Source organism: Trachemys scripta, chromosome 9 (assembly GCF_013100865.1).
Source record: "Trachemys scripta elegans isolate TJP31775 chromosome 9, CAS_Tse_1.0, whole genome shotgun sequence".
NCBI classification, from domain to species: domain Eukaryota; kingdom Metazoa; phylum Chordata; order Testudines; family Emydidae; genus Trachemys; species Trachemys scripta.
The window spans coordinates 348,012-365,426 of NC_048306.1; the positions used below are offsets into that span (position 1 = coordinate 348,012).

Consider the following 17,415-nt stretch of genomic DNA (forward strand, 5'->3'; position numbering starts at 1 on the left):
AAAGCTTATGCTCCCAATACTTCTGTAGTCTTAAAGGTGCCACAGGACCCTCTGTTGCTTTTAACTAGATGAATGGACTTAACTAGATAAATTCATGGAGGTTCTCTTAAACCCTGTTATAGTACTAGCCTTCACAACCTCCTCAGGCAAGGAGTTCCACAGGTTGACTGCACTGTGTGAAGAATTTCCTTTTATTTGTTTTAAACCTGCTGCCCATTAATTTCATTTGGTGCCCCCTAGTTCTTATATTATGGGAACAAGTAAATAACTTTTCCTTATTCACTTTCTCCACACCACTCATGATTTTATATACCTCTATCATAACCCCGCTTAGTCTCCTCTTTTCCAAGATGAAAAGTCCTAGCCTCTTTAATCTCTCCTCATATGGGACCCGTTCCAAACCCCTAATTATTTTAGATGCCCTTCTCTGAACCTTTTCTAATGCCAGTATATCTTTTTTGAGATGAGGAGACCACATCTGTATGCAGTATTCAAGATGTGGGCGTACCATGGATTTATATAAGGGCAATAAGATATTCTCCGTCTTATTCTCTATCCCTTTTTTAAATGATTCCTAACATCCTGTTTTCTTTTTTGACTGCCGCTGCACACTGCGTGGACATCTTCAGAGAACTATCCATGATGACTCCAAGATCTTTCCTGATTAGTTGTAGCTAAATTAGCCCCCATCATATTGTATGTATAGTCGAGGTTATTTTTTCCAATGTGCATTACTTTACATTTATCCACATGAAATTTCATTTGCCATTTTGTTGCCCAATCACTTAGTTTTGTGAGGTCTTTTTGAAGTTCTTCAATCTGCTTTGGTCTTAACTATCTTGAGCAGTTTAGTATCATCTGCAAACTTTGCCACCTTACTGTGTACCCCTTTCTCCAGATCATTTATGAATAAGTTGACTAGAATTAGTCCTAGGACTGACCCTTGGAGAACACCACTAGTTACCCCTCTCCAGTCTGAAAATTTACCATTTATTCCTACCCTTTGTTCCCTGTCTTTTAACCAGTTCTCAATCCATGAAAGGATCTTCCTGCTTATACCATGACAACTTAATTTATGTAAAAGCCTTTGGTGAGGGACCTTGTCAAAGGCTTTCTGGAAATCTAAGTACACTATGTCCACTGGATCCCCCTTGTCCACATGTTTGTTGACCCCTTCAAAGAACTCTAATAGATTAGTAAGACATGATTTCCCTTTACAGAAACCATGTTGACTTTTGCCCAACAATTTAGGTTCTTCTATGTGTCTGACATTTTTATTCTTTACTATTGTTTCAAGTAATTTGCCCAGTACGGACATTAGACTTACCGGTCTGTAATTGTCGAGATCACCTCTAGAGCCCTTTTTAAATATTGGCATTACATTAGCTATCTTCCAGTCACTGGGTACAGAAGCTGATTTAAAGGACAGGTTACAAACCATAATTAATAGTTCCGTAATTTCACATTAGAGTTATTTCAGAACTCTTGGGTGAATGCCATCTGGACTTGGTGACTTGTTACTGCTAAGTTTCACAGTAGCAGCCGTGTTAGTCTGTATCCGCAAAAAGCCCACTTCATCGGATGCTCAAATAAATTTGTTAGTCTCTAAGGTGCCATAAGAACTCCTGTTCTTTTTGTTACTCTTTAAGTTTATCAATTAATTCCAAAAACCCCTCTAGTGACACTTCAATCTGTGACAGGTTCCAAGTTGGTCAAAGTGGTTGTAAGGTAACCAGACAAGATATTTGCAATCATTACACAGCATGCTCAAACTATGCACTCAGTCAAAAGAAGTTATTTTACTCATGAAGCACCATACACACTGTACCCAGGAGCTGCAGACAGTTCAAATATATACCAAAAAAACAAAACAAAGAAAAAAACCTGCAACTACAACCTGGTTAGCAGCTTTTAGAATGCATAAGACAGAATGAATTGCAACTTGGATAATTCTCCCGAGTTGGTGCATTTACGGCAAGTGTGTGTGTTTGGCGGGGTCAATTGAGGCAGGAACATGAGAGGTAGAGGGCTATGCAAAGCGATAAATTTATCTCCAATCACCTACAGAAAGAATGACAAGCGGGGTACTGTGCCTACAAGAAGCATAAGGAGAGGTGGTAAAAAAAGCAACATATAATTTGTGACGCCACCAAGAACCACTGGCACAAATAAGTCGTTTACTTACAGTTAACTGAGGAGCCGCGCAAAAACACCCGGGGAGGTTGCGTGGGAGACAAGGAGCAGACACACAGGCGGGATTAAGGAAGGCTGGCGAGGCCCCGAGTGGGGAGGAAAGGGCAAGTGTGTGTGTGAAAGCTAGCGAGGCTGGAGGAGAGTGAAGAGCGGGCGGGGGTGACGGGCCGGGCGGCAGTTAACTGGGAGCGGAGGGGGGCACACGAGGAAGTGGCACCAGTTTATCCTGAAGTGGGACTTTAAAATGAAGTTGAACCGGTTCCGCTTCGCGTGCAGCCAAGGCCTCCCGCCGGCGCGGCCCCGCTACGAGCCGCTGCTGGAGGCGCGTCAGCCGGACCCCACGGCCTGGCCGCGCGGGCCCAGCAGGGCGGAAGGCTACCGGCAGCCGAACCCACGGGAGCCCGCTGCGCCCCCGGACCGGCTCCGCCCGGAGCCTCTGCCTCCCGCGCCGCGGGGTGGGGCCGTCCGGAGCCCGGGGTCCGGCTCAGGGGCCGCCCCCGCCGCCAGCCTCACCTGTTCCTGGGCCCTCGCTCCCACCACGGATTGCGGCCTTCTCGCCTTCTGGTAGCCTAGAAAAAAAGAGCGCGTGCGGCCGGAAATCGGACAGCCTAACCAGCTACCCAACGCCCGCCCATGTTGCTGCCCCATTGGCCAACCTTCTCTTCACACCTTCCGTTCAGTGGCTCGTAGCAGTGCCAATCACAGAAGGAACGGAGCACGGCGGGACCAAAGACGAGATCGCACCTCTATTCGGAGTTTATTGGCTGAGCAGTCTTCGCAGCCCGCGAAACTAGCTGCCACTCATCCCCTCAGGCACCAAGCTTAGGTGAGAGGCGAGGTAGGGACAAAGGAACGAACCAGCCAATCCCTGCGCGTGCGCAGGCGCATTGAGATCGGCATATGCGCAAGCGTCGAGCGTGGGGCTGCTTAAAGAGACAGTGCTGCAAGCATTGCCCCGCGTGCTGTCAGTCCGCTGCCGCGAATGCGGGGCCCGGCGCCGCGGCCCCGCCCGCCCCGAGCGGCGGTTGAGCTGTGACCCTTGCTCCCGGCGCGAGCCCGCCCGAGCAGAGGGGGGTGGCTGAGGCCTCCCTGTCCCCGAGCCCACAGGGCAGCGCCCCGCCCGCTGCCAGCTTCGGCCGTATTGGCAAACCGGGAAGTGGGCGGGAAGCCGCGTGGGGCGCCCTGACCGCTGGGCTGGAGGGGCGGGCGCCCAGGGCCGCTTCTGTCCCACAGCGCCACGGTCCCCGGGGAGCGCGCCCGGCCCGGCCCGGTCTGCGCGGCCCCGCTCGCTCCCGGCCGCTCCCTCTCCTACGGCGTGGAGCAGCTTCAGCTGCCCCCTCGGAGGCACCTCCTCAGGCCCCGGGTTAGGCCCCGTCCCTCTCCTGGGCATCTCCTGCTGGCTCGCTGCGGGGACTCCTGCCCAGCGTGCTGCTGGGGCCTTCCGCATCGCGCTCGGCTACTGCAGTGTCTGGGAGCCCGGGCACCCAGCGGGGCTCTGACTCCGCTCGGTGGCCGGGTCTGTAAAAAGAACAGGAGTACGTGTGGCACCTTTGCGGATACAGACTAACAGGGTCTGTAAAGTTAGGGTTTGCAATGTAGATCCTAAGGCCTGTTTGTGGATCTAGCTCCCATTTACCCCACAGCCCAGCAGCCAGGGATTAAATATCAGCCGGCCTCAGAGAGCTCGTAGTTGAGTGGTAGGCAGCAGGGGCGTGAGAGACAGAGGATACTAAGGCCAAAAGGAGCCTTGTGTTCATCTAGCCTAACCCGAGTAACAGAGGCCATTCAATGTCACTCCATATTTCCCACTAGAGCAGATCTTTTTAGAAAAATACCCAGTCTTGATTTAAAGACTCCATGTGATGGAGATTTTACTGCATCCCTTGGCAAAATTATTCTAATAGGTAATTAAATTTGCATCTTATTTCCAATTTGAACTTTACTGAGTTCAAGTTCCAGTTATTAGATATTATTCTGTCTCTGTCTGCTAGATTCCCTCTATTATCCAGTATTTTCTCCTGTGTTGGTAATTATAGATCACAACCAAGTAGCTTCTTTGATAAACTAAATAGATTGATCTTCAGTCTCCTACTCATTCCACTCCTCAATTTGCTCTTGTGGCTCTTCTCTGAACCCTCTCCAGTTTTTCAGCATTCTTTCTAAAGGATGCATCCATCAGTAGTTGACACAGTAATCCAGTAACAATCTCCCCAATGTGGTATGCAGGGGTACTGTAACCTCCCTACTCCCGAAGTATATGCCCCAGTTTAAGGACTGTGTAAGTCCTTTTTGCTACAGCTTTGCTCTGGGAGTTCATAATCAGCTGGTTACCTACAATGGGCCCCTACATTATTTTTCAGAGTAGCAGCCGTGTTAGTCTGTATCCGCAAAAAGAACAGGCTACTGCCCACGAAAGCTTATGCTCTAATAAATTTGTTAGTCTCTAAGGTGCCACAAGTACTCCTGTTCTTTTTACATTATTTTTGATGTCACTGTGTTCCAGGGTACAGTCCCTGACCCTGGGTGACCTGAATTCTGTGTTCTAGATGTAAGACCTTGTATTTGGAAGTATTGGTAGAGGATTGCATGCTTTCTAGTTACTGTAGGCCAAGTACATTACACACATCAGGAGCTCCTACTAGCATCCTTCATTCTCCCTGTCCCCAAGATCTGTGGGTGGGTGTCACCCTCCCATCCCCCTCTATTTCAGGAACTTGTTGCAACTTCCCACAATCTCCCTCCAACTAGGCGTTCTGTGTGCATTCCAGGGCCTTCCATTCTCCTCCTCACGGAAGTGTCTCTGTGTGCTCCATTACTCTCATTCCCCTATGCCCCCCATTTCTCCTATTCCAGGGTCTTTCAATCTTCTCCAGCCAGGGATGCTATGTGCTCTCATTCCCTTTTCCTCCACCCTGCCAGGGCTCTGTGTGGCCCCCTTTTCCCATTCGAGAGTCCCCCATTCTTCCCCCGCGTCAGAGAGACTGTGTGAAATCTCATTAGCCTCTTCCCCCATCTCCCCTCTTCCTGCATGATAGTGTTTTTGTCTTTCCCGCATGCCATGGGCTCTGTGTGAGCCCCTTCCCCAAACCAAGTTCCCCCAGTCTCCCCATGAGTGGCTTTTTGTGCTCCATTTTCCCATTCCCCCATACCAGGATCCTCATTCTCTCCTCCCTCATGCCAGGGGCTGCGTTCACATCCCAGCCTCCCCCACCACCACCTTCATTCCCTCACAGTTGTTCTTTCTGTCTGGGAGACTAACATTTTGACATCCTGAATGATTTAACTCTGTTGGGAAGATACACAGCAATGAAATAGGAGTATTGTTATGCTAGAAGGCATTAACGGGTGCCATCAACAAGTTGTTTGATCTGTAGTCCATTGCAGAGGTGCTTGCATTGGTTGGCTGTGCTAAAAAGCTGACAGGAGCTTTGTGTCTCCCCCATTTTTCTGATATCCCCCCCCAAATCAATACAGTTCTGGCCATTGATGCCTAGAGCATTCCCTGAAATTTTGGAATTGATTGTGTTACAGACAGAGAAATGCTGAGTGAGAACTTCACAAGCTCAGTCAGAAACACATGTAGTTTGATTGCATCCAGTTTACAATGATCCAGATTGTTCTGAAACAGTGGTCTGTCACCCTCATTTACTAATCCACCAACCTTAGTCTCATCTGTAAACTTTATCAATTATTTTATACTGTAGATCATTGATTACAAATATTAAATAGCATTGGGCCAAGAACCAAGGCCTGAGCAACCCCCAGTTGATAATAGTTAATGAATAGGTATGTTTTCATATTTATCTGTTAGCTCTGAATATATTTAATATGACCCATGTTGATTTTGTTTAGTGCTTGTTTTTAATCAGAATGTGTGCAGTACTTAGCTGCTTTACAAAAGTGCTATCAGTACTATTACCTTTATTAACCAGACTTGTAATCTTGCCTGGCTGCAGGCACAGATGGGTTTTTTTTTTGGGGGGGGGGGGGGGGGCGTGCGGTAGAGTGTTCCACAGGGAAGGTGATGAGGTTACACAATCTGGCTGGGGACAGAGGTTGTACAGTTAGTGTGGAGGGGAGCAAAGGTGACAGTAGTGGGAATACAGTTCAGCTCAGGGAAACCCTCCTAGGGCCTGCAGCAGCAGGATAGGAGATGGGTGGAGGAGAAGCAACTGGAAAACACAGGTAAGGAAATGTGTGTGTTTTCGACCAAAAAATTTTTAAGACCTGGTCAACAGCTGAAATTTCTATTGATGTAACTATTTTGGTTATGGATGTGACTTGTATAATTATTTTGCTAACAAGTAAAAGCCTACTGTATATTCAGTTAAACCACTATAAAGGTGACTTAAACAAGTAGTTATTCCCCTTTGTGTACAGGAATAAAAGCACCTCTACACTAATATAACTGCATCCACCCTAGGGAGATGGTACTGCTTTAATCATACAGTTATAGTTAATGTGGTGCAAATTTTGTTTTTTATTTATTTATTTTTTATGCCCAAAGTTGACAGTGTCACTCTGTGGGAAACAGACTCCTAGGAAAATGTATACACAGAGAAAGGGAAGGAATGTAACACAGGACAACCAGTAGTTTAACAAAGGTATTATTGAAAATAATTAACAGAACCCCCCAAATGATGTGCCATTTAATATATACTTTGGGTAAGCAGTGCCCCATGTTGGAGACACTTCCCATGTTTTGTCATCAGTCCCTATTTTGCATGCTGAGAGGGCTACTGCTCACCCTGGCCTGGTAGTTTCAGGATGAGGAGTTAGGGAGGATGAAAATCCATCTTTGCTCCACTCCCCAGCACTACAAGAGAACGAACCCCTGCTTTCCCAGAACTCTACCTCCTGCCCAGGAATGATGGCTCATCTGGGAGGCAGGATACTGGCTAACTGTTAACATTCCTGCCTGGTAGAAAACTCCAACTCACATATTTCAAACAGAGAGCTAAACTGAGGGCAGGTCTACACTACAAATTTGCACTGGGGCAGCTGCACCAATGCAGCGTGTCAGGTGAAGATGCTCCAAGCCAACAGAAGAGAGCTTTCCCGTTGGCTTAATAATCCACCTCTGCGAAAGGCGGTAGTTATGTTGGCGGGAGCTCTCCCGCCGAAATAGCACTGTCTACACGGTGTGTGTGTGTGTGTGTGTAAGATCAGTATAACTACGTCACTCAGGTGTGTGGATTTTTCACACCCCGAGCGACATAGTTATACAGTGTGTGTGTGTGTGTGTATGTGTAAGATCAATATAACTACGTCACTCAGGTGTGTGGATTTTTCACACCCTGAGCGACATAGTTATACAGAAGTAAGTATATAGTGTAGACCAAGCCTGACACAAGTAATTTTGGTCAGAGCTGCCTCAAGAGAAAAAGTGATTCACACACCTCCTGTCTGATATCTAACTGGCATGTGGCATCACATAACTATGTGAACACCTCGTAGTTTACAATGCACATTAGGCCTGGTAAGAGCACTAAATTTTATACTCTATTAGTAAGACTTAACTGTAATAAAAAGGGGAACATTTCCCTTACCTAATTCTTGTGCAGTTATGTTCACAGCCTTAATGTTGCATTAATGGAGTCTTTTTGCATTTAATTTCCTTGATTTTTTTTGGTGTGTGTGTGTGGGAAATTAGCTTCACCAGAGTTCTCAGGAGATCAGCAGTCATTGCTAGTCTTACAGAAGCCCCATGTGTGCAGATGCACCTGCTACAATATAAGCAGCAGCAGCAGCTAGCATCAAAGGGAGAAGCTAGGAGGCACTGCATCCCCCAGCATGTAGATTCCATCTCTGTAATACTAGCACTAGCAGCGTGAAGTGGAGGAGACATTCCTCTTGACCTCTGTGATGTTTCAGCATGTGTGGGGTTTCATAGACTCATAGACTTTAAGGTCAGAAGGGACCATTATGATCATCTGGTCTGACCCCCTGCATGCTGCAGGCCGCAAGACCCTCCGCTGGACTCTGCCGTTGAAGTCCCCTATCCTGTGTTTTAGTGACTTCAATCGGCTGAGACCCTCCTGCTAGTGATCCCTGCCCCATGCTGCGGAGGAAGGCGAAAAACCTCCAGAGGCTCAGCCAATCTACCCTGGAGGAAAATTCCTTCCCGACCCCAAATATGGCGATCAGTAATACCCCGAGCATATAGGCAAGAGTCTCTAGCCTGACCCTTGTTGGCCATTATGCTATTCATGTACCATTGCTTGGTTTTCCTTGGCTACTATGTTTTACCATTAAACCATTCCCTCCATAAACTTATCCAACTTAATCTTAAAACCAGACAGGTCCGTCGCCCCCACCGTTTCCCTCGGAAGGCCGTTCCAATATTTCACCCCTCTGACGGTCAGAAACCTTCGTCTAATTTCAAGCCTGAACTTCCCCCGGCCAGTTTGTATCCATTCGTTCTCGTGTCCACATTAGTACTAAGCTGGAATAATTCCTCTCCCTCCCTTGTATTAACCCCTCTGATATATTTGAAGATAGCAATCATATCCCCCCTCAGCCTTCGCTTTGTCAGACTAAACAACCCAAGCTCATGAGAACAACACTGACCAAATCCCAGGAGAATAGAAGATCTGAGAAATTGCCTGTGCTTAATGGCATTAACATTTCAAAGTTCTGAAGGTGGGCTGAGTTGCCCCTTTGTACTGCTATTATTTGGCTGGGGACAGTTTTCTGTAGGGCTCAGTCAAAAGGGCAGGAGCTAAAGGCAGTTGAACCTTCAGTACAGAACAAGAGCAACTTTCGGCTTGTCTGAACTCAGAATTGTACCAGTTTCACTCAGGCCATGTCTATACTATGCGTACTATACTGGCATAACCACATAGTGCAGACACAGCTTGCGGTGACAGAGGGTTTTTTCTGCAGGTGTAGGAACACCATCTCACCAAGCAATGGTAGCTAGGTTGACAGAAGCATCCTTTCATCAGCCTAGGTGCATCTACACTGGAGGTTAACTTGGCATAACTATGGCACTCAGCAGTGTAGTTTTGTCACATCCCTGAGCAATATAGCTATGTCAAACTAAATTTTAAGTGTAGAATGGGCCTAAAGATGGGATGTTACACTGATTTAGTGAAACTGGTGCAACTTTGGGTGTGGAAGAGCTTTGTTAGCAGGTGCCCAGGAGCAGGCTCAGAGCAGATTGTCATTCCTCTAAATTCTGTTTTAAATTCTTCTCCAACCCTAGCTCACACTTGTAGGCCAGGGTTGGAGCTTTTAGAATTAGAGTGGGATTTTTCCAAAGGCTTAACTATTCCCAGTGAAACAAATGGTAAAATTCCCATTCACTTAAATGGGAGCAGTTACGGCAATATCCAATATTTTTGAAAATCCCATCTTTAGCCATCGTGGGGATTTTGGTGAGTGAAAGAAGTCTTAAGCTATGTCTACACTACAGACCTTACAGTGGTGCAGCTGCACTGCTGCGGGGTCTCCTGTGTAGCTGCTCTATGCTGACGGGACAAAGCTCTTCCATCAGCATAATTAAACCACCCCCAATGAGCAGCAGTAGCTATGTCGGCAGCATCTCCCACCGACATAGCGCTATCCACACCTGTGCTTTTGTCTGTGAAACTTATGTTGGTCGGGGTCGGTTTTTTTTTTTCCTACACCTCCGTCCAACAAATTGCTAGTGTGGACATAGACTTAGACTCTGAAGAGTGACCGTAAACATCGCATTGTGGGTGTAATAATAGCCACTGGTATCAGTTGATAATGACTACTGCCATGTGACCGCTGAAACACTGACCCAGACCAGGTGGGACTGGAAATAGAGTTCAATTTCTTCCCAGCATGCCTGGTGTTAGATTCTTATTCTATTATAGTGGGCTCAATTTTTATCAGCTCTCGGTGACTCCATCTTAAATCGGCTCAGAATGGAGTATCGGCTCCTTCTCCCAAGCCTTACAAAATCAACACAACTAAAACATAGAATAAGCTTATGTGGTCCCCAAAGGCAGTAGCACTGATTTGGATGTACATATTTTGTTGACAATAACTGAACTTTAAATACTATTTAAATAGAAAAACAATCTGTTTCTACTCGGATAGATTAATAAAGGCTGGAGGGAGTTCTCATAAAGCTGAGAGACTATAACGAGGGTTCCTAACACCTGAGTTTTTGCTACCGTGAACTTTGTGTTCACCTGTGACGTCTCCTAGCTTCTAACTGCCTCCAATCCTGGATCCCAGCCTGTCTCCTCGTCTCACTCCTTCCATCACCATTATTCATTTTCTTTCTTCCACCTTCAAGAATGCTGCTACTTCACCTAATGTTTCATTACGTGGAACCAACTTCTTATCAGAAAGATTGTCTAATAGACACTTCCCACCCATTAGTGATTCACAGAATATCAGGGTTGGAAGGGACCTCAAGAGGTCATCTAGTTCAACTCCCTGCTCAAAGCAGGACCAATTCCCAACTAAATCATCCCAGCCAGAGCTTTGTCAAGCCTGACCTTAAAAATCTCTAAGGAAGGAGATTCCACCACCTCCCTAGGTAACACATTCCAGTGCTTCACCACCCTCCTAGTGAAAAAGTTTTTCCTAATATCCAACCTAAACCTCCCCCACTGCAACTTGAGACCATTACTCCTTGTTCTGTCATCTGGTACCACTGAGAACAATCTAGATCCATCCTCTTTGGAACCCCCTTTCGGGTAGTTGAAAGCAGCTATCAAATCCCCCCTCATTCTTCTCTTCTGCAGACTAAACAATCCCAGTTCCCTCAGCCTCTCCTCATAAGTCATGTCTCCAGCCCCCTAATAATTTTTGTTGCCCTCTGCTGGACTCTTTCCAATTTTTCCACATTCTTCTTGTAGTGTGGGTCCCAAAACTGGACACAGTACTCCAGATGAGGCCTCACCAATGTCGAATAGAGGGGAATGATCACGTCCCTCGATCTGCTGGCAATGCCCCTACTTATACAGCCCAAAATGCCGTTAGCCTTCTTGGCAACAAGGACACACTGTTGACTCATATTCAGCTTCTCGTCCACTGTAACCCCTAGGTCCTTTTCTGCAGAACTGCTACCTAGCCATTCGGTCTGTAGTCTGTAACAGTGACTGGGATTCTTCCGTCCTAAGTGCAGGACTCTGCACTTGTCCTTGTTGAACCTCATCAGGTTTCTTTTGGCCCAATCCTCTAATTTGTCTAGGTCCCTCTGTAGCCTATCCCTACCCTCTAGTGTATCTACCACTCCTCCCAGTTTAGTGTCATCTGCAAACTTGCTGAGAGTGCAGTCCACGCCATCCTCCAGATCATTAATGAAGGTATTGAACAAAACCGGCCCCAGGACCGACCCTTGGGGCACTCCGCTTGAAACCAGCTGCCAACTAGACATGGAGCCATTGAGCCGGACGATCTAGCCAGTTTTCTTCCACCTTAAAGTGCATTCATCCAGCCCATACTTCTTTAACTTGCTGGCAAGAATACTGTGGGAGACCATATCAAAAGCTTTGCTAAAGTCAAGGAACAACACATCCACTGCTTTCCCCTCATCCACAGACCCAGTTATCTCCCCATAGAAGGCAATTAAGTTAGTCAGGCATGACTTGTCCTTGGTGAATCCATGCTGACTGTTCCTGATCTCTAAGTACTTCAGAATTGATTCCTTGAGGACCTGCTCCATGATTTTTCCAGGGACTGAGGTGCGGCTGACTGGCCTGTAGTTCCCCGGATCCTCCTCCCTCCCTTTTTTAAAGATGGGCGCTATATTAGCCTTTTTCCAGTCATCCGGGACCTCCACCGATCACCCTGAGTTTTCAAAGATAACGGTTAATGGCTCTGCAGTCACATCCACCAACTCCTTTAGCACTCTTGGATGCAGCACATCCGGCCCCATAGACTTGTGCTCATCCAGTTTTTCTAAATAGTCCCGAACCACTTCTTTCTCCACAAAGGGCTGGTCACCTCCTCCCCATACTGTGCTGCCCAGTGCAGCTGTCTGGGAGCTGACCTTGTTTGTGAAGACAGAGGCAAAAAAAGCATTGAGTACATTAGCTTTTTCCACATCCTCTGTCACTAGGTTGCCTCCCTCATTCAGTAAGGGGCCCACACTTTCCTTGACTTCTTCTTCTCTACATGAAGAAACCCTTCTTGTTATCTTAACATCTCTTGCCAGGTCATAGCTCTACCATTGGATTAGCCCTACTTCCCTTCCCACTGGAGGCTGCCCAGCCTTACTTTCCTTCCTACTGGCCATTACCCATTCCCCCATCTCTTCTCCCACTGATGATCACTAGGCTTTAGCTCCCATCCCATGTGCACAGACCCGTCTCCTCTGACGTGATCAGTTTCCTTCCCAGCTGCCTGTACCTTCAAACCCCATAACATACCAGTGGTAACTACTACTATTATCTCCATCTGATTGCATTTGTGTGTGTGCCTGCATCTGTAGACACACAAACACTGTTCTAAGTCTAGAGCAGTGGTTCTCAAACGTATTTGATTGGGGCCCCCCTTCTTTGTGCCTGTAGTCATTTATGCCCCTCCCCCCCAGTACATATGACCAGAGCTCGGAGAGCAGCGATTACTACCACCCAACTCTGAAGGCAGAGCAGAGAGCAGTGGCTGCTGGCCAGGCGCCCAGGTCTGAAGGCAGCACCCTGATTTGTCAATATCACTTTTCACAACAGACTTAGTGCCCTATTGCCACCCTTACTTCTGTGCTGCTGCTGCCGCCACCCCAGGACTGAGAGCCAGAGCCCCGCCCCTCCAGGTGAAGGATATGTGCGGGGGGTGGGGGAAAGGAAGGAGAGCCTGAGCCCCCAGGGTGGGGCTCTGGCTCTCCCCACCTCCTGGGTGGGCACAACCCTTCTTCAGGAGCTCAAGCCACAGGGGTGGGGGTAGGTGGCTTGACAGCCAGAGCTATTAAAAAAAATAAAATAAAAGCACACAGCTCTTGCCTCCCTTGACACATTCTCTGGCCTCCTTTGGGAGACCCGCCCCATAGCTTGAGAACCACTGGCTAGAGTGTAAATCAATAAAACACAAAGAGGTGAAAATCACTTCAGGAAAGTATTTATATATTTTAGCTCTCTTGAGAATGTGACAATTAAGTTCTGCATAGATCATGGTTTGGGCACTGCTGCCCCAGAGGAAACTTCTCTGTGATCCCAATTCGCTTTCTAACACCCCACTTCTTTCCTACATCTTGAATGAGTTCTCTATGCCCAGCGCATTGACCTCCTCTTCTCCAACTCCCTCCTTGATCCCCTCCTCCCCTGCTTCTGCTCTTCCCCTCCATGTCTAAAAGTCTCTTCTCCTTTCTTATTCTCCTCAATCTCACCATAGATCCCTCTCTTACTCTTTGAGGCCTTCTCTTTCTTGGGGTTTAATGGCTCTGTACACAAAGGGCCAGTGTTAAGGATGCACAAGTGCTTCCTAGATTTTGAGTGTTTCACTTTGCAACCTTAATATTTTGACTTTTTTTGTATATAATTTAATATTTACATTGCAAATAGGCCTCAGAGGTCAAAATCAGGATCAGGGCCCCATTGTACTGCACATGTAGGGAGAGAGTCATTTGCCTTATGAAGCTTACCATCTAAGACATATGTCATATGAAGGGTGGGGATAGAGGGATACACTGTTTATATATATATACACAATAAAGCAAGTATTTTTTCCTATCTTGCAAATGATTTATTCCCTTCTCCCCCTCATCTCAGCTGACACCAACTGGCAGATTTCTTCTAGACTTGAGTGGAGATTTAAAGCAGGAGAGGGCAGTTACTGGTCATCCAGATCAGTTGAGGGAGGTGTTCAGTGAAAAAGGGGTGGCAAGGAAGGTGTGAGAAGTTGATGAACAGGTAGGTGAGCTGGCATTGCTGGTGAAGCAGGTTATCTTGTGACTCTACCCATTCCTCCTGTCCAAGTTATCTTGTCTTTCTGTATCACATCTTTAAACATTTTCTTCCTCTTCATCTCTGCTGCCACAACCCAGGGTCATGCCTTGGTTCTCTTTGGCCTGGACTCCTGTAATTGCCTCTTCTTCAGCCTTCCTGGCTCTCCCTTCTTCTATCTAACACACTGCAGCTAAAATCCATTTCCTTCCCTGCAGCTTCAGCCATGCATCCTCCTCCCTGTATCCTATTACTGCCCTCTGCCTTTCTGACTCCAGTCCCAGCTCCTTGTCTCACTTTCTTGGTGCCTGCAGTGCAGCCCTTTCTCACTGTGACTCCCTATTGGGTTACCCCCCTTGGGGGCATGAAATTGGAGGGGGAGATGTTGGGTGAGGGGTTGGGGTTCCCCAGGGAAGGAGTGGGGAAGCAAGTGAGAGGATGGGGGAGGGGAGTTGTGGGTTGGGAATTGAGGGGGCAGGTGAGTGTCCTTGGGAGGGGATTGGAGTGAGGAGGGATGAGGGTGTTTCCAAGGAGTAAATTGAGGGCACGTGTGGGGATCTCAGCTGGAATTAAGGGGAAGAGGATGGAAGGAATCTCAAAAGATGTGTGGAATTGTGGTGAAGGGTGTGTGTGAGGGGATAGGGAGGATCAGTGAGTGGTGGGGGATGGGTGAAGGGATGGGGGTGTTCCCAAGAAGTAAATTGAGGGGGTTGATGGGAATCTCAGGGGAGAATCAATAAGGAGGGCACGTGAAAGGTATTGGGTTGTGTGGAATTGGGCAGATGGGTGAAGGGAGGTGGGTGTACCAGGAGGATGGGGGTGGGAGTGAGATGGGTGTGTATACAAGGAGAGGATGGGTGAATGGATGGGGGAAGATGGGGGTGTACCCACGAGAATGGGGTAGAGGAGGCAGGTACACCAGATGATGGGTAAGGAAGGGAATGGATGTTGTGAGGGGTGGGGGGTGACAGGCAATAATAGCATCCAGAGGGGATGGGTGTGTGAGAGAGTGGATGGGGGTTTTCATGTGTGGGAATGGGTGCATGTGAGAGGATACGGGTATTCATGAGGGAGGACAGGAGTGGAGGATGGAGGAATGACAGGAAACAATAGTGTTCAGAAAGGATGATGTGTGTGTGAGAGAGGATAGGGATGTACCAGGGAGGTGTGCAAGGCAATGGGGCCATCCCCGAGGGTGGTGTGTGTGTGTGTGTGTGAGGGGCATCCAAGGTAGGGTGGGGGAGGGGAGTGTCCCTGAAGGGAGAGGTTGTATAAGGGGACGGAAGAAGTCTGGGGAGAAACGGTGTGTGTGAGGGGACAAAGGGATCCCCAGGAGATGGGGGGTGTGAGGGAGGGAGGCGGGATGTCTCTGGGGGACTGGAAGATGTGTGAGGGGATGATGGGGTGTGCTCTGGATGATGGGATGTGTCCTGGGGGGGAAAGGGGTATGTGTGTGTAGGGGAATGGGGAGTGTCTCTGGGGGGTGTCCAGGTGAAGAGGGGTGTGTGAGGGGATGGAGAGGTCCACAGAAGATGGTGTGTGTGTGCATGAGGGGATGGGGGGTGTCTCCAGGGGCTAGGAGGATGTGTGACAAAATGGGGGGGGGGCCTGGGGGAGAAAGCTGTGTGTATGAGAGGGTATGGGACATGTTTGGGGAAGAGGGGTGTGTTTGTGAGAGGGGATGGGGAATCCTTGGGGGGAGAGTGATGTGAGAGGGGATGGGGGTGTCCAGGGGAGTGTGGGAGGGAGGGGCACGATGGGGAGTCCCCAGAGGCAGAGGGGAATGTGTGTATGAAGCGGTGGGCAGCCCCTGGGAGGGTCCAGGAATGATGGGGTTATTCAGGGAGAGAGAGGTGTGTGTGTGTGTATGTATGTGTGAGAGGAGATGGAGGGGTGTCCCTGGGGAAAGAGAGGTGTGTGTGTGTGAGGATGGGAGAGGAGGGCAGGATGTGTGAGGAGATGCAGGAGGGTGTCTGGGGGGATGGGGTGTATGAGAGGAGGGATGGGGTGTCTCGGAGGGTGTGAGGGGAGATGGGGTGTCACTGGGGAGTCCCTAGGAGAATGGGGAGGATGAGGGGGTGTGAGCAAAGGGGTGATCTCTGGGGGCGGGCTGTGAGGGAATGGGATGTGGGATGGAGGGGACAGCTGAGAGTGGGTGTGCCCCCGTGGGGCCGGTGGAAGGGTGTGCGTGTGTGTGTGAGAGAGAGAGAAGTGGTGGGGAAGAGGGTGTCTGGGAGTAGGCAGGTTCCTGGGGGACGGGGCAGAGTCAGGTTGGGGAGTCCAGGGATATGTGTGAGGAGAGATGGGGTTGTTTCTGAGGGGAGGGGGACTGTGTGGAATGGGGTGTTGGGGGAGGGAGGATCCCCACGAGGGGGTGGGTCCCCCCACAGGGATATGTGTGAGATAATGTGTCCCAAGAGGGTGGTAGGGTGTCTGGGGGGCAGTGGTCCAGGGTGTGGGTGAGGAATGGGGGGGGGTCCAGGCAGGATGAGGTTTATGAGAGTGTGAGAGAGGTGATGGGAGGGGGACTATGGGTGAACAGGGATGGGGAATACCAGGGAGTGGGTGGGTCCCAGGGGTATAAGGAGATGTGGGGGTATTGTGGGTTGAGAGGGCCCAGCAGGGCGGGAGTCTGGGGGTGTGAGGAGAGCTGGGGGTGTCCCAGGAGGAGGGGGGAAGTGAACCTGGTGAGGTGGGGAATGCTGGAAGTGGGCAGGTCCCAGTGGAGCGGGGGTCCAGAGCGGTGGGAAAGGGGTCCTGGGGGGTCCCCATAAACGGGCAGGGCCCAGCAGGGATCTGTGCACATGTGAGGTGGAAGTGTCCCTGGGGGAGGGGGCCTATGGGAGTGGGGCAGAAGAGGCGGGGGGTAAGGAGAGTCGGGAGTGTCGGGGAGGAGGCCATGGGGGGAGTGCCCAGCAGTGGGTGGGGCCCAGCGGGTGAGGAGAGTCGGGGTGTCCGTGAGGGGAGGGAGCAATGGGGGGTGCCCGGCAGTGGGTGGGGCCTGGCGGGGCGGGTGAGGAGAGTCAGGGTGTCAGTAAGGGGAGGGGGCCATTGGGGTGCCCGGCAGTGGGTGGGGCCTGGCGGGTGAGAAGAGTCGGGGTATCCGTGGGGGGCGGGGGGTGAGGAGAGTCGGGAGTGTCAGTGAGGGGAGGGGGCCATGGGGGGGTGCCCGGCAGTGGGCGGGGCCCGGCGGGTGAGGAGAGTCGGGGTATCCGTGTGGGGCGGGGGATGAGGAGAGTCGGGGATGTCAGTGAGGGGAGGGGGCCATCGGCGTGCCCGGCAGTGGGCGGGGCCCGGCGGGTGAGAAGTGGGAGTGTCCGTGGGGGGCGGGGGGTGAGGAGAGTCGGGAGTGTCAGTG

At 49.6% G+C, this 17,415-nt stretch overlaps 2 protein-coding genes across 4 annotated transcripts in view; one reads left to right on the forward strand and one right to left on the reverse strand.

Annotated features, from left to right (window-relative positions):
• The window catches only part of NONO (non-POU domain containing octamer binding), a 23,530-nt gene extending 20,689 nt beyond the window's left edge, over positions 1-2,841 (reverse strand). For 2 of the 3 annotated variants that reach the window (XM_034781228.1, XM_034781227.1), the window contains exon 1: positions 2,707-2,841. In XM_034781228.1, coding sequence (XP_034637119.1) covers positions 2,707-2,841 — 135 coding nt within the window. Of the gene's footprint in view, positions 1-2,185; positions 2,209-2,706 lie in introns of those variants that run through there. The other variant, XM_034781229.1, reaches the window with a different exon arrangement.
• Positions 2,842-2,891: 50 nt separating this feature from the next.
• ZMYM3 (zinc finger MYM-type containing 3) overlaps positions 2,892-17,415 on the forward strand; it is a 76,873-nt gene continuing 62,349 nt past the window's right edge. Inside the window, exon 1 of the mRNA XM_034781222.1 lies at positions 2,892-3,019. The gene's annotated coding sequence lies outside the window, so the exon portion shown is untranslated. The remainder of the gene's footprint in view (positions 3,020-17,415) is intronic.